Source organism: Lepidochelys olivacea (assembly GCF_965140295.1).
Source record: "Lepidochelys olivacea isolate rLepOli2 genome assembly, chromosome: 3".
Classification (NCBI taxonomy): domain Eukaryota; kingdom Metazoa; phylum Chordata; order Testudines; family Cheloniidae; genus Lepidochelys; species Lepidochelys olivacea.
Genome location: NC_140413.1, coordinates 56,152,365 through 56,169,672, shown reverse-complemented (window position 1 = coordinate 56,169,672; position 17,308 = coordinate 56,152,365). Strand labels below are relative to the sequence as shown.

Sequence of the window (17,308 nt, the reverse complement as noted above, 5' to 3'; positions counted from 1 at the left end):
TTTCCCTAACCGTAAAGATCACTTGCTGTGAATGGTTGTATACAAGAGAGGGAGTCTTATAGTCGAGTGTAAACAAGAGAGGGGGTCTTATAGTCTGAGCATAAGATTGGAGTGGGGAGTTCAGGGTATTATACCCATTTCTGAATCTGGCAGTGGCAGTGACTCATGCTGTGACCCTGAACAAAGCACAATGGGGATAATACTACTTACCTACTTCAGAGGGGGTTCAGGCTTTATAAATTGCTGTTTGGAAAGTGCATTAAGATCTTCAGGTGAAAAGACTAGAAAAGTATAAATTATGATTGCAATAATGTAAAGTTACATTTTTAACAACAGTTTCAGCAGGTGCTTTTTGTACATTTCTAGACTCTGTACTAACACACAAATGATATTTAAAATGTTGTTTCTTTTAGGGTTTACCTGGCTCTCCAGGTGCAAATGGTGTTTCTGGCCCAAAGGTAAAATAATTTAAATAATCTACTTCCTTTCCTCTAAAACTGGATTTTGTGTTTATCAAATTCTAAAATAGCCAGTGAAATTTTGTTCACTTGTCATTGTGGTTAAATGAAAAATAACTGTTGACATAAAAAATGACACATGCCAGACAAGTGAACAAAAACTTAATCAGTGGTTGGTCTGCAGTTTTTGCAGTTCTTTCACTGTGACGGTAGTATTGATCTTGCGTAAAAGATGAAAGAGGTTTTATTGATTCAAAACACTTTAAAATAAAATGTTTTTTTTTAAATGCAGCATATAGTAATTCTGTGAAATTCACTGCAGAGGATATCATTGACACATATAGCATAGTACACTTCAAAAAAGGATTAGATACGTTAATAAGAATAGCATATTCAGCTGCATTAAATGGATAAAAAGACAAGAGCTTTCAATTCTAACAGTTCAAATAACTGAAACATGGCTGTTCCAATTCTACTCAAACTCTCCACGGATGTTCACATATGGCCTGAACAAAAAGCATTGAAAATTTTAGACCAAAAGAAATTTATCTGAGGAAAAAACCATGAGAAACTCAAAAGAGTGATTAGACTGGAAGTTGGGATTCAATTTAAATATATGGCATGCTTCCGTGCATCCACTATAATTGAAGTCCCATCAGTGTGTTTCATTGCTATACAAAAATAAGGGAAAGAACTTAGAGGAACTGGATGAAGGAGAATCATGTGGGGAATAAAGAGTAAGAGCAAAAATGGGTATAGCAGGTGGTTTGATTTCATTGCTTGTTAATTTCTTTGTTAATTCTCTTGAACTGGTATGGTAACTGGTAGCTTGATATGGTTAACTTTTTCTCATTTCTGTCTAACAGGGTAATGCAGGTGCCCCTGGGATACCAGGTTTGATGGGAAATTCTGGTAAACCTGTAAGATCACTTTTCTTCTTTTTTGAGTCTTTCACAAGAGCATTTCTATTTTGCGCAAAGAGTCAGTTTTCAAACATGCTCTGTTCTTATCATCATGAAAACAGGGTGAACAAGGACCACAGGGGATAGAGGGACCAATAGGACCAAGGGGTCCACCTGTAAGTACTTGACTTGTTTCCTACTGTGCGTATTTGGAACTGTAATGTCTGAACCCAACAATGTAGTATACATACTACTTATCACAAATGCCACTTATTTCAGGAAAACACTCAGAGCTCTAACTCCTTAGTCAAGTGGATGCACATCAACCCACATTAAAAAAGCAACTGTGCTGACACTTACAGCATACGCAGATTTCAGCTGGACTCAAAACAAAACAATTGGCACAATTATTCCACAGCTTATTTTGGGTGGTGGTGGTGGAGAGTTTGGAACTGAAACATGGATCCTCATTTTGCAGCTAGTCCCTGTTTTCATAATGGGCTGAGCAGAATCCCCAGATCCAAACAGAAGGACCAATGGATGCACATGTACAGACCCCATGGTCAAGAGTGGGAACCAAGCCCAAGACCATCAACACCAGCAGCACAATCCCTATCACTAAAGCTAAAAAAGTAACTGCATTAGCTATCAGTAAAGAGCATGCTCTTATCCTTTACAGGGCCAGCTATTAGAAACAGACACCATCACATGCACTGAGCCAGTGCCTTACACACACACTTCTGAACATTGGAGTGTTAAACATGTGAATTTTGTGGCTTGGGTCCATGTCTAATGCTTTTACTAGATATATTACTCACTGGTGGAAGGGGGCTAGACAGGTAGTGCTTTGAACCGCAGCAGCTCCTTCTGGTTGAAAATACTGGTGTTCAGAGGGGCATATACTTTTGCTGGAGATTGCTTCCACAGCACTAGCCTGCTTCAGAAAAACATACAAAAGGTTTAGAAAGATGGCTAGTCCAGGGTAAGAATAAGCCTTGAAGAGGGCGGGATAGGAGAAGCAAGGAATTACATAGAGAAAGATGGTGGCACTCACTGAAATGCAATGTGGAAGACAGAGGGACAGAGTCTCTGTTGAGGATGAGATATGAGAGGTGGTGGCTATCAGGGGGCTGGTAACAGCTTTCTGATTTTCTCTCTCTGTCTCTCTGGCCCCAGTCTTGGTCCTGAGAGAAGTTAGAAGAGCATGAGGCTGCTGTAACTTACTGGAAATGGTTCCCAACAGACTGTCTGTGAGTTGGGGATAGCTTTAATGCACTAGAATTCACAGTGTGAGACCATTTGCTGCTCAGAAGAACTCATGCTCCATGACCTCTGTTTGCAAGTTCCTCTCTTGCTATCCCACTCCAGAGGTGCTCACTTGGAGCCTTCTGGCCTTGTGCTGTGATATAACATTAGTGATTTACTTGTAAGGGGAACCAGGAAGGAAACTGGCTCCTATAAACTAATTGTTCCCTGACTTTAAATATTCAACAAATCTCAGATAAAGAACAGGTTTACTTTTCCTTTCTGTATGTTTCTGTGGTTTGCATTGTCATTTGCTGAATGTACTTTATTACAACACACTAGTTTCTTTGGAACACACCTTCGCATGACTTTTGGCCATTGGCTGTCCAGGAAGGATATAAAAATAGATAACATATATACTCAGCATGTTGTGATGCAATATCTCAGTGTTAAACTTGCCATAACTATACTCACCAAAGCTTGGGTTTGTTGGAAGCCTCCAACTGTGTTGGTTTGGATGGAATGGAATTTGTTTTCTGAACCATTTTCCGGGCATTGATCTCCTAAATATTGAGAGACACATAAAAGTTATAGTTAGATCAAGAACAAAGTATCTTTGTACATTGATAATGCAAGATAATCTGCTAAACTATGCTTTTAATCCCATAACACGCAAGTATGAGTTTATGAAATCAGTGGTCCATAGAAACAGGCGTTGACATGCTGGGTTAATTATTAGTAACCCTGTTGTCAGACAGATTAATCTGTAATCTGTAATGCAGATTAAATACAGTGATTTTTCTGTTTGCCACTGCAGAGATCAGGGGAACATATTCCCCTCATTTTGTTTCATCATTTGGTAATGCAACAGTTTCTGTAAACATACGAGCAATATGGCCAAAAAAAAAAAAATCTTGAAAAGAGTTACTTCAAATCAACAAAAATGAGGGACAGCTTGTAAGTGTTATCATTAGTAGGGTAATAGGAATACCCACTGCACATCACACAGATTTATGTAGAAGTAAGCTATTTTTAAGACATAGTATTTTATTCTCTGATATTTATAAACCACCCCGCCCTTCTGATGAAAATACTGAAAATATTCAGTATCATTCTACTGAGGAAAACAGACTATGAATGGCTGCCACAGCTTCCTGCTGGCTGTTTGGGAAACCAGGGTGGGAAGTCCAAGCCTTTTACACAAACAAGCTTCAGTGATAGTTAGAAGAGTCAGGAATCTATGTTCAGCCTAGGGCAGGCAGTTGAGACTCACTTCATTTTGGGCAAGATTCTGCCTGGTCCTTACTTGTGTGCGCAGTTGTGTGGCAGGAGCAAGCAGCATTCCCTGTACTCCTTGTGCAGTCAGCATTCATGCCAGGCATATAGCTCCTGCTCTCAGGAATCAAAGACTGCTTTGCCCCTACCACTCAAGGACAGTTTGCCTCCAATCCCTCCTCGTTTCTGCATTGGCATGCAATGGGAGCAGACTGTGCCCAATAGCTGTAGCTCCCTTGTGCTCTCTGCACTTTCCCTTACTCTGGACTGTGCATAACAGGTTGCAGCTATCATCTGCAGCGTGTGGCACGAAGAAATAGCTGCTGTGTGGTTTCTGCATATGTTGGAAGTAGGACTAGTCCTACTGAAGGTGTAGGGATGTCTATTTTCCAACAGAACTGATCCTGTACTGGGAAGGGGTGTGCAAAGAAAAAAAATGGCCTTAGCATAAAGGCTTGTGAAATCCCATTGTTAAGTGATATTCTTAGTCATTGCATCACATGGTTACAGCATTCAGAACAGCTGGACATGAACTTAGAAGCTGGCCTCTAAATAACGCTTGCATTGTAAGGAGTACTCTAGTTTGCTTAATAAGATCTGATTTCCATAGTGTTTGAACTATTTGTGTGTGTACATTTACCACAGGTGGGTAAATCAAGGGATTTGTGCACTCTCGTATGTTTAGTCAGGGACTTCTCTCTCCATGACCTTGTGCAAAATCCCTGATTTGTGCCCACATGTCCAAAGAATAAGAGCAGGCAGAGAGGTGGTCCAGGCAGCACATATAGCCCACATTTTATTGACAAAATAAAACTGTCACTTTATCACACAGTTGCGTCATGTTCCAGTTCAATCTTCACTAAACAATGATAGTAACTACCCACTGAGTGTGGAAACAGTGTTTTAGATGTATCAACAAAGGGTTCATCCTCTCTGAGCTAGTCCTGATGAACCACTGCCCTGTTGTGGTGTTATGGAACAGTGTGCTTCTGGAGAGGCCATCATTTGGCTGTCATGACTAGAACATCCTGACAAAAAGAGGGAATATTCACAATGTTTTTCAGTATATCTACAGGTTTTATTTTTAAATCAAAATTTCAGAATTAGACATTTGCAATATTTTGACCAGTTTCTACAACTGGTCAAAAATGGAAACGTCGTAAAAAATCATATTTTTAAATTTGATCAGTTTTGGAAAAATTGAAAAATTTTGACCAGCTCTGTTCATGACCAACCACATACAGTCATTAAAGATCCCATGGTTGCTCTTCAATGAATTATTTCTTCCTTGTCTTTCCGTCCCCTCCCCTAATCTCTGCTTTGGTCACCTCTTTACCACTTATTACCACTTGTTTCTTCCTTCCTCTCTTCTAACTTTTCCTTTCCTCAAGTCTACACTCTCCATCCTCCTACTGATCATTCCCTCCCTTTCTCTCCTCTCCAGGTTCCTTCTACTGTCAAAGGCCCTCTACGCATATTAAGCCTGTATTCCATGCACCACTCTCTTTTCAATCCCTGCCCCCATCTTCCGAGTAGAGGGTTCTGTGGCAGGAGTCAGGAGGAGCCTGGAGTTCTTCCCTTTTTCTCCTGACAGAGCAGAGGAGGAGCCACCAAGAAGTTGCTGCTACTAGGATCGTTTTCTTAATAGGTCCAAGGAAGTGAGAGAACTAGGGAACCACTGCACCTTTTCATGGGTTAAAAGGAAGGGGAGTCAAAAGTGTTGTCTTTCCTCTGTCCTCTGCAGTGCTGTGGAGAGACAACAAGGCTAGTAATTGCTGAAGGGCCAGGACACCCTTCAGTGTGGGATGATGGATTCAACAAGATTAGCACTCCTCCAGTGCTCCTCTGTGGTGTAACTTGATATGGAGAGGAGGGGTGAGATTCTTGTTTACAAATTTAAACATGTGATTTTTTCTATTATATTAACAATATTCTCAGGCCGCTTCTTTTACCTAAGCAGCCTGCAAGAGGCACTTACCAATGGAAAATTCCCATTTTTGCTGGCAAGTGAGTTTTCAAGTCCTGTTGCTGCTTCTGTGCACTATTAAATAACGTCTGCATTTCCCTCATTGGCGATTACATTTCAGTGGTGAAGAAGTAACATCTGTATATTAGAATCATAGAAGATTAGGGTTGGAAGAGACTTCAGGAGGTCATCTGGTCCAATCCCTGCTCAAAGCAGAACCACCCCAACTAAATCATCACAGTGTTAACATATCAGTTTGGGAACCTTTGGATGTAAGGTGCAATATAAATAGGACAATTTTTATTATTAAAATCCACAGAAGAATATTGTTACCCTGTTTGTTACCCAGTCAGTGCTCAGAAACCAGAGTTGTCATATCCAATAGCTTAAACGTTTATAATAGTTTTCCAGAGGAGGTTTTAATGATTCAAAATGAAGATAATTAGTTTACATAGTCTATTCCAACAACAGACAAAATACTTATCTGTTTGTTGGAATAGATCATACAATCTTATCTACTTGACTACTGAAGATTTTCTGCATAGGAAAATAAACACTTGAGAAAATATAATCATCTATCTAATTTTAATTAGAAAATTGATATGGGCAGTTGAGAAAAAGCCTGTTATAATTTATGTGCTTTTTATGAAATATTCAACCTTCATTTAATAAAACAGGAAAATGACATGCTTTACATTTGTAACAAGAGTACCGTGCAACTTGCATTTTCTAATTTCCAATCAAACATATCTTCTTTTCCACTGTAATTGTTTTGTCAGTTAGCAGTATGTTTGCATCACATTACAAGTCATTCTAAATAATTACAGAACTCACTTGTGGTTTAAATCCTTTTTAAACTGGTAATTGTGGCAGGTGGCTCAAAAGAAATAATTCTTAAACGTCAAAGTGTCAAACCTAATCAGTGAGGTTGACTGTGTTCCCTTAACTAATTATCTGCAATTTTTCCTCCCCGCACATTTATTAAGATTTAGCAGCATTTAATTTTTTATGGTGAATTTACACCAGATACTGGTTCCTTTTGCTTTATGCCCAGCCTCTCTAGTAGGTTAACACTTCATATAGCTCTGAATTTGTTAAATAGCTTGTGGTGTTTTAAGCTTTAATAGTAAGTTCAGTAAATAACCTTGAGACGTGCATGCATATTAGCTTTTATATATTGGCTGTTTTAAAATTCTTTTTTTAAGTATATACAGTAGTTTTCAGCTAAGTTATCTTCTTTATCTATGCCCTACTGCAAAGATTATTTTCATAGGTACAATTGTAAGACCTTTTTTTCAGCCTGAAATGTATCCTGGATTGCTGTACTAATTGTCCTGTCACTTAAATCAACTTTTTGATACCAGGTCCCTTTACATGCCTCAAGTTTAAAAAGTGGGTCCATTTTATTCAGTTGGGCATCAACACAGTGGCAGGATAAGTAGTCTGATGTCTTCACCTTCCCAGGATGTACTGTGCATGCACAAATTTTTTGGCACTGCTCGTCCGTTTAGTCCGAGAGCTTCACAAATAATGAAGTTGTTTTTAAACAACCCCTAAGGGGTAGGGTAGTATTGCTATTCCTATTTTAAAGATGCACAGATAGATTAACATCACACAGGATATATGAAGTAAAAGAACCACCCAGGTTTCCTGGCCCTCATTTCTAAGCCACTGGATTCTCCCTCCTGTGCCTGACCTGATTTTGAAAGAATAATGTCTTAGGCCATGTGCTCCTTTGGCACTTGCAATAAGTTTATGTTAATAATTATCAGATCAATATTTCTATTGAATTAATATGCATACACACATATCTTTAAAAATTTAGCCCAGGTACCTTTAAATAATGCTGGATGGTTAATGGAATGTCATCTGCATTCTTGACTCCATGAATAATTGTTAGTGTAGCACTGGCAGAGAATGTGACGTACTGGGGTGTGACATCCTGTCTGACAGCATAAAACAGATATTAAGCCATTTGAAAAAGTTAGCGTTTTTTAAAAAGATTTTTAATTTTTTAATTTTTTGCTGGCAGTCTCAGTTAATGCAGGCTAGAGTGGCATGTGGGCTGGAGGGGAGGTGGAGGAGCCATGCTACAGACAATGTCCCCAGGAAGAACCCTGTCTGGCTCATGGCAAAACTGCATGCACTGCACTCAAATTTACCCCAGAGTGTGTTTATTCTGTGCTGAAATAGTAAACTCTAACAGGGCTTGATCCTTGCCTAGCCTTCCAGCTGTTTTGTATTACTGGGACAGACAACTTGTCCCTTGCATAGCCACCAATGCCCTTCTCTGCTCAGGTGCACCTGAGGATCCAGCCCACAATGGATGGTGTCTTTTATCTGAGGATCTGAAAGGACACTGGGGCTAGATTGTGGCCAGCCCTTTTACACACCAGCATGGCAGCTGCATCACCCTTGGAGAGTGTACCCCTCCTCAGCCCTTTCCAGGCAGCTGTCACCACAGTGGTGCTCGGAAACAGCATGGACTGTGCTCCCCAGCCACACTGTGGCTGTGCCCAAAGCAGGGCACAGGTGAGGGGGAAGCACCTTGCATAATCCATTCCCCCTCCCTGGCTTTTGGGCACCCAAGATGGGAAACCACAATTTGGCCATTAATGTGTGGAAGTTCCTCTTAGAACGTCAGCGAAAAGGCACTATGTACTGTGAGTGCCTATTCCAGCAAGCAATAGCACATGTTTTTGCGTACATTTTTAGTGCAGTGCTTAAAGATTGGGCAGGAGTCATAGCTAAATCCCTGATCCCACATGAAAATTTACCCCTCTGAGATGCAGGATGAAAAAAAAAAAAGAGAGATCTAATAAATTAAGGGTACTTCTACGCTTGGAGCCAAGGGTTTAATTCCCAGATCACCTAGAAATACCTGCACTAGGTCTCATTGAGCTCGCACACTAAAAATAGAAGTGTAGCTGCAGCAGCATGGGGGTGGTGGCACGGGCTTGTTGCCCCAAGTACAAAGCCACCTAATCCCCATGGGTCCGTACGTTGGGCAGCTAGCCTGTGCTGTGCTCACCACTGCCCATGTTGTCATGGCTACACTGCTATTTTTAGTGCACTACCATGAGAGCAATTGCCAGTATGTCTATATGAGATAGGCATTACACCCCCAGCTCCAGGTATAGACGAAGCCATAATGAATGCTACTTTTCAGTGACAGTAAGCCATTGCAAATCGTAGTGATGACTGGTTGCAAATGACTGAATCATGTGAAATAATGAGTAAAATCAAAAGCAAAGATGATGCATCACAAAATATACATTGTTCACTTATTTTTTCAATGGTAGTTTTCATTATTTCTTACATCGCTGCCTAGTCTACTACAAACTGCAGCATAATTAAGGTTGTAAAAGAAACAAATACTTAGCAATGTAAGATTTCATTAAGCTTTGGATATAAAATCTTTGCTGAAAGGTGGTGAGCAGGGGCTGCCAGTTTTTGTGCAGATTAGCAGTGCAATTTCATGAAGTGCAGTTTAGCAAAGTACCTACTGTAGTTCTCACAATTTTTCACTAACAAGAGCATCACTGTAAAACCTATAGAAGCCCAGTAAACCACTGAAACAGAAGAATTAGCCTGAGAATAAGTCCTGTACTGCATTACAGGTGACTTGAAATTTAAAAAAAACTCCAGCACAGAGGGCTGGTTGAAGTTTCTCCATGCAGCATAATTCCTGCAGTGCCCCTCTACCAGATGTGTAGGCTGATATGGTGGGCAAAGCGGGAGAAAGGCCACATGAGTACAGTGGTCCAAAACTCCTGAATAGGGCACAAAGGGGCAGTAGCTTCTGTTTCATTACATAGGCTGGAATAGCAGCTATGGAGGGGCTGCACTTCATCATTATAATTAATTAGTATTATTATGGTGCTGGGTGGATGGCCTGCCTGGGAGTTTTTATTCTCATAACCTGTGTCAGAAACACATTCTGCATATGAAGGTCACAATCCTGCTTCCAGTGAAGCCAATATTAAAACTCCCACTAATTTCAGACAGGGTGGGAGTGATCCCTCCACAGCTGCAAGAGGTGTAATATAAAATCTATCTGTCTTATATAAGAGATAAGATAAAACTAATGTGTATAAGTATGAGATGTTCTTTCTTGATGATCAGAACTGGACATGAAGTCTTTGGCCCACACCCTCGGCCTGCCATCCAGCTGCTTTGCACTGGAGGAGCCAGGATGCTGTTGTAACAGACTATGACATCAGGCCTATGACATCAGGCCACCCCCAAGTAGCAAAATACCACCTACTTCTGGCCTTTCCACCCCTGACATGAGTGATGTGCTGGGGGCGTGACCAGAGCTTTTTGTGCTCTGGTGATCCCTGGCCAACAAAATAGATCTAGGGGATCGTTCCTGTCAGGTGTAATATAGAACAGGTCTTGGGCTGCTTTAAATTATGCCTGGGGCTAATGTAGATCCTGGCTGGCCCTAGGACTGGGGGTTGATGGTGATGGAAAAATGGCTTTGAGTCACTGTCTTCCTGTCTTTCCACTCAGGTCCAGTGTAAAGCACAGCTCATCTGGACCCAAAGATGTGACATTAGTATGAAATAATCTATCCAATAACAGTATCTGTGGTAGCAGGAGATGATATCTTCAATATATTTTTTTAACCATACCTGGGAAACACTGAAAAATACTGGCATTTGGGGAAAAGTTGCAAATTTAGTATCAGATGACCAGAACCTGCATAATTCAAGTCCCAAGTAGTTATTCTGTGTCAATGTAATTGTTTTTGAAAGGACTTATTTTACTTCTTTGTCATTTAGAAAAGGTCCTTATGGGGTATCCAGATATAAATGGTTTTAAAACTGATCTTAGTTAAAATTAAATCTTCTTTCTTGAACCTGAAATCTTGAACAATATGTGACAATCCTGGGTAGAAGTGTAATACAGAATCAGTGTGGTTAAATGTAGGATTTACATAAGATTACTGAGTTTTCTGGGTCATAGGGTGAGGGTCAGACTGTTACTATGAATAATGCTTTCACAAACCATGCAGCAATACTTAAAAAAAATTAATGGCTTTAACAGCATAGGAACTTTGTTGAGGAAATGACTGGGAAAAAAATCTTTCTAAATTGTCTGATCTCTCCAGGATACCTCATTATTTTGTGAAAATTTGAGAGTTCAGTCTTTTTAACCTTGTCTGAGAAGCCAATCCATGCATTTATGACATATGGTGTAAAATGCATTTTTCATGTCTCCTTTTATCCACTCATGTCACAATTTCCTTTTCATTCTGAAATAGTAAATTATCTACTGTATGCCACATTGGAGTAATTAGATCCACTCTCAGCCAGATCTTTTAGAGCCACACACACCAGATTAAAATAACCGGTCTTTATAACTGATAACTTTCACGGCTAAATAAAGAACATTATAGTCTTGTTACATGCTGCATCATGATTTTATGGCAAGTATTCTCCCTAAATTGTATATGGTACAAATTTCAAAAGTCCCCAAAGACCAGATTTTTAAAGGTTTTTAGGTGTTGTGGCACTCAGCTAACTGATTTAGGAGCAAAAAGAACAAGGAGTACTTGTGGCACCTTAGAGACTAACAAGGTGTCACAAATACTCCTTGTTCTTTTTGCTGATACAGACTAACACGGCTACCACTCTGAAACCTGATTTAGGAGCCTAAGTCTCATCTTCTAACGGGAGTTAGGCACTTAGGACAATCACTGGGATTTAGGCTCCCAAGGGTCTAAATGCCTTTAGAAAGTGAGATTTAGGTTCCAAAATCAGTTGAGCATTGCAACACTGAGCACTGCAATGCCTGAATACCTTTAAAAATCTCAGCCTAATTGATTTAGGTGCATAAGTCCTATTGACTTTCAATGAGACAGACTCCTAAGGGCCAGATTTTTAAAGGTATTTAGGTACCTAAAGATGAAGCTAGGCACTTAGTGGGATTTTCAAAAACAACTAGGTGTCTAACTCCCATTGAAATATCTTTAAAAATCTATCCCTAAGTTTCTTTTGAAAATGGGATTTTAGGCTTTTTTGAAAATTTCTTCAAATTTTGAAATTCACCAGTAGCATATATTTTAAAGAGATAGTGCTGGTATTAATGTATGGGTATGATGTCTAAAATATATACATAATTTAAATTTTAATATGTACACATGTCCTAAAGTAAAGAAGCAAGGTTAAAGCATAATTAAAGATGTATGCTTGTCCTGATTTCCATGACAAAACCCATGGTTGACAAAAATCATAGGGTTGACAAAAATGCATAGTCTTTTTTACCTCATTGAGTCTGCTGACCAGGACACTCCCATGAAATTTTCACATTTGGCTCTGGATGTGTCCACTGTAAGGGAGTACAAGACTTTAGGCTAATAGTTAAAATTCAGATTATGATATGCAAACTCACACTGGGCCTCATGACCACACTTATGCATACACATAAGTCCCATTGATGAGACTTAAAAGCACATGCCTAAAGTTAAGCATGTGCTTAAGTGCTGTCTTGGATAGGGATAGACTTAATGAAGTGATCAACTGCTTTTCTGAAGTTGGGCTAGTGATGAGCAGCTACTCTCTGGAGTAGTCCCAGGGAGAGGATCACTTCTGTGGGTAATGGCTGACTGGTGTGAGTTAGGGGTTGACAGACTGTCCCTAAATATTATTAAATAGTTGTAAAAATTGTAATTGTAAAATAAAGTTTATTTGTCTGTATTGGGAAATTATGAGCAAATGTTAATTAACAGAGCGTATACCATGACAGATGTTTAGTGATTTTTAAACTACTTTTAAGAACTTTTTTAGTTTTATGACGCTTGCATTTGTTTGCATTAATATACATGACCCTTAAATTAAAGCTCACTGATAAAACAGTAATTGAATCAAGATTGAGGGGGAAATGGTCATTTATTTACAGTTAATTAGAAAATAAATATTCAAGGTTGTAACAATGCCCTTCTGTTTCTTAAAAGGGTAGCAGAGGTGAGCCAGGTCCTGCTGGGCCTCCAGGTCCACCAGGGAAACTGGTAAGCAGCATATTTCAATTCCCATCAGCTTATATTTATTTTCCAGGAATGTATGGCATCAGAAGGAATCCTCACTCACCTACACAGGGAGTCAAAGGAGTATGATGAAAAGGATGACTGAAAAACTTTTCAGTACTTTATGTCTGTAGTAAAATCACAATGTTCAAATTTTAAAGCATATGAAAATGTGCTGAGAGTGTATTGTGGTTGTAAGAGATGGCAAGATACAAAAAGCGTAAAGATTTTTTGTTTCGTGTGAAACCAAAGCTGTAAGACTGTGTGCGCACTATGTATTTTCAAGAAGCAGGAGTAGTGAAAGACCAGCTTTCTGGTAGCAGCTACCTAGAACTAATGAATGGGACAGATCATGAATGCCCTCTTTTACTGCCGCTCAAACAATATTTACACAGAACTAGTTAGAAGCACAGTTGGAGAGGTCTGAGCTGAAAGAGCCTGCTGTTAAGGAGGAATGTACAAGCCATGGGGGATAAATCAAAGAAATTTTTTGTTAAGAACTAAACTATTTAGCACTAGGGCTGGAGGGGAAAGTCCAGTAAATGTTGCTATTTGTGTTCATCAATAATAAGATCCTCAAAAGTACTGTTTAGATGGGCAAGATTCTACCATCTTCACTCACACCCCTACTGTATGAGCTGGGACTACTCTAGGAATAAAATCCTACTCAATGTGTATGAGGGGCCCAGAATCTGGCCCTTGGTTATAGTTATCCATTGGTTCTCTCCAGAAACAATACTGGGAAGTTTCCATCCTTGGTTTGTTTTCACAGGGTCCTGATGGGGACCTAGGACTACCGGGACTGCCAGGTCCTTCGGGCCTGCCTGGCGCCAAAGGTGACAGGGTAAGAAATGCGCTCGAATGCACCGTAAAGAATCGCAACATGATAGCAGGAAGGAATACAATTATTTTAACATCACTCATTCATTGTTGTGATTATTCATTTCTCAGAGTTTCTTGTTGCACACCAAGATCCATTAAAGCTGCTTAGAAGTTGGGGAGTGCTCTGATGGCTAATTAAGGCTCATAAGAATCTACCAAAAAAAACCCCACCCTATAAATAAATAAGGTTACAGATAAAATTTTCAAAAGTGTCTAAGTCTCTTTTAAAATCATTGATTTAGGCACTCTTGAAAATGGGAAGTCACTGAAAATGTTACCCTACTTCAATATCTGCAATGTTTCTATGTACTCTGTATATACTATAGAAATATAGTGACTGCCGCAACTCTGAGGCTATCTATGCACATTCACAGGATACAAGTATCTCAAACAGTATTTTGCACGGAAAAATTGGGCCCCTGAGAAGCCTCGGAATTCCTACTCACTTGCTGGAGATTTCCTACCTTGCAGGATGAATGTCACTGAATAACAATGGATTCTTATACAAAAGATACGCTTTTCCTCCAGTTGCTCGGGGAAGGATATGGAGAGCACAGATTGGTGATGTAGAGAGGCTAGGCAGGGGTTGTGGTTATAGTTTATGCCCCTTACTCCTGTGCTTACCCACAGAAGGCTTAGTGACATTTTTTAAAATTACTTATCTAGGTAAATTGGCAAGTTTTTAAGGGCCACCTTGAACATTTGTCTTCTTTGTATTACTATCAAGTTAGTATATTTCTGTGTGGTTTTTCAGAATGTTGACTTCAGGTACACACACTTCTAGCCAGCTGTCAAAGTTGCCAGACAGGAATCTGCAAATTCCTCTTTTTAGTAGATCAAACTGTCTCTCATAGTTTCTGAGAGTACATCCAGGTGCGTTCTATTTATATAAGTGATTTCTGAGAATATTTCTACATTTGCTTTTTTTTTAAGCATAGGGCCAAATTCATTCCCAGTGTAACTCTCTTAAAATAAATAGAGTTATGCTAGAAATTAATTCAGCTCATTGTTTCTTTTGACTTTTCCTATTTTGAGAGAGAGCCCTATACATAAAACCATATTTTTAAGTTTATTTCCTTTTTCGTCCCATAGAGGCCCTGCGTTCCACTGAGCCTTCCTACCCTGCTGGTCCAGAAGATTTGGAAATGGCTACCTCTGGAGCTAGTCTCAGGCTTAGACAATGGGGTCACTCCAGACTGATGCAAAGTCATCAGTTTCCCCCTCCTCCCTTCCTGATTTCCTAGGGACTGGATGTGCTTTGCATGCAATGTATCCAGCCTTACTTGAATCAAAAACCCAATGGTGCATTAAGAGCTGATGTACACAGCAAGCAGAAGAAGCCATTTGCAATGCATGACAATTCATTTTAACAATCCTTCCAAACCCAGGAATTATGCCAAATATTCTTCGTCACCATCCACTCAGACCTGTTCTATTTACATGTATACAAATATAGGCCACTCCTACATGTACTCCTATAACTGCGTGGTAGCACTTTGGTGGATCTTTCATATTTATGTGGGGAAGTGGAGGGAAAAGCAATGCCAGCTCTCATGTCTCACACTATTTCTGATTCACCATCTTTTGGTCTGGTTACCTATGGCTTTTCTCAAAAAGAAAAGGAGTACTTGTGGCACCTTAGAGACTAACCAATTTATTTGAGCATAAGCTTTCGTGAGCTACAGCTCACTTCATCGGATGCATACCGTGGAAACTGCAGCAGACTTTATATATACACAGAGAATATGAAACAATACCTCCTCCCACCCCACTGTCCTGCTGGTAATAGCTGAGAGCTATAGCTGAGAGCTATTACCAGCAGGACAGTGGGGTGGGAGGAGGTATTGTTTCATATTCTCTGTGTATATATAAAGTCTGCTGCAGTTTCCACGGTATGCATCCGATGAAGTGAGCTGTAGCTCACGAAAGCTTATGCTCAAATAAATTGGTTAGTCTCTAAGGTGCCACAAGTACTCCTTTTCTTTTTGCGAATACAGACTAACACGGCTGTTACTCTGAAATATGGCTTTTCTGTGGCCCGTCTTTGTGTGGCAATTAAAGTCCTTTGTGATGATAGGACTGGTCTTATGAATACCTTTCCACTGTGAATTGGACAGAGATAATCAATATACGGCCTGATCCATTGAAACTCATAGGAGTATTTCCAATGACTTTATAGAGACCTTAATGAACAGCCGTTACATCACCGTCACGTTTGGTCACTACCCTCCTGCTTAGAATCTGAACTGGAATGAAATGCTCGGTTTGGCTATTAGCCAAGACAGATAGGAATAGTGTCCCTAGCCTCTGTTTGCCAGAAGCTGGGAATGAGCGACAGGGGATGGATCACTTGGTGATTACCTGTTCTGTTCATTCCCTCTGGGGCACTTGGCACTGGCCACTGTTGGAAGACAGGATACCGGGCTAGATGGATCTTTGATCTGACCCAATAGGGCCATTCTTATGTTCCTATGGCCAAATGCTTGAACTTTCTATTCCTCGGGTATAAACATTCTGAACAAGTGTGTCTAGAGATGGACAAAGGAGTTTGGACAATTTCAGAATAAGCCCTACATGACATTTGATCTAATTGGATACAAAGATTTACTAGTGCCTTCCCACCTCTCTCTGTCCTTATCACTATCCTTCCTTGTAGAAAAAAACAGAAGAATGGAGGACTCAGATCTGGTCTTTGCCTCTTAGTGAATCTGATTTATAGGTACACCAAAAAAGCTCCTGAACTGGTTGTTCTACAGTGTTGTTGCAATAATACAACAGGAATTGAGAACCAAATATCTCTAGGAATACTTTTAATAAAATAAATTTTAAAATGGAGGAAGGAAGAAAAAGCTGCTTTCAGATCCAAATATTCCAGAAATGCTGGTTCAAGATAACAGCTTCTTAGTTCTGACCAGAGTGAAATATAAAATCCCTCTTTACATTCAGTGATTTCTAGGTTCTAAAATAGTTTGTTTTTTATTTTACATTTAGGGATTGGTTGGTGAGCCAGGGCCTAAAGGTGAACAAGTAAGTCTTCTAATACTAATCATGATAGCAATCACTGTACTCTAGAATCATCTAAATTTTAAGGAGTGTAAGACTCTGACAGTATGTGTCTTGTTTTGATACAGGGTCCTGCTGGAGGAGAAGGAGAACCAGGAGAAAGGGGTGACCTGGTAAGACATTATTTTCATTTAATCTGTTTTAAGGTGTTTTTTATGTGAATGATATTGACTTTTTTGTTTTATCTGTTGAAGAAAATTTTCTAACATGATTTTTTTCCCATTGGAAACCAAATCTCAGTGTTATCATATAATTTTATCACTGCAAAAAGTAGAATGGATGAGGAGAGGGGAACAGCGTGTCTCCGTGCAGTGCCTACGCCTGCAAGCCCCGACCCCGCAGTTCCCATTGGCCGGGAACTGGCCAATGGGAGGTGTGGGGATGGTGCTGGGGGCAGGGGCAGTGCACGGAGCTGCCTGTGCCCCCGCCACCAGGGGCCGCAGAAACGTGCCAGCAGCCAGACGCTTCCTGGAGTGGTGTGGGGCCA

At 40.0% G+C, this 17,308-nt stretch overlaps 1 protein-coding gene across 2 annotated transcripts in view; it reads left to right on the top strand.

The window, feature by feature from the left end:
- COL9A1 (collagen type IX alpha 1 chain) overlaps positions 1-17,308 on the top strand; it is a 100,495-nt gene that overhangs the window by 55,647 nt on the left and 27,540 nt on the right. For both annotated transcript variants that reach the window (XM_084624781.1, XM_084624782.1), the window contains 7 exons: positions 414-458; positions 1,325-1,378; positions 1,483-1,536; positions 12,808-12,861; positions 13,649-13,720; positions 16,750-16,785; positions 16,890-16,934. In XM_084624781.1, the coding sequence (XP_084480907.1) occupies positions 414-458; positions 1,325-1,378; positions 1,483-1,536; positions 12,808-12,861; positions 13,649-13,720; positions 16,750-16,785; positions 16,890-16,934 (360 nt within the window). The remainder of the gene's footprint in view (positions 1-413; positions 459-1,324; positions 1,379-1,482; positions 1,537-12,807; positions 12,862-13,648; positions 13,721-16,749; positions 16,786-16,889; positions 16,935-17,308) is intronic.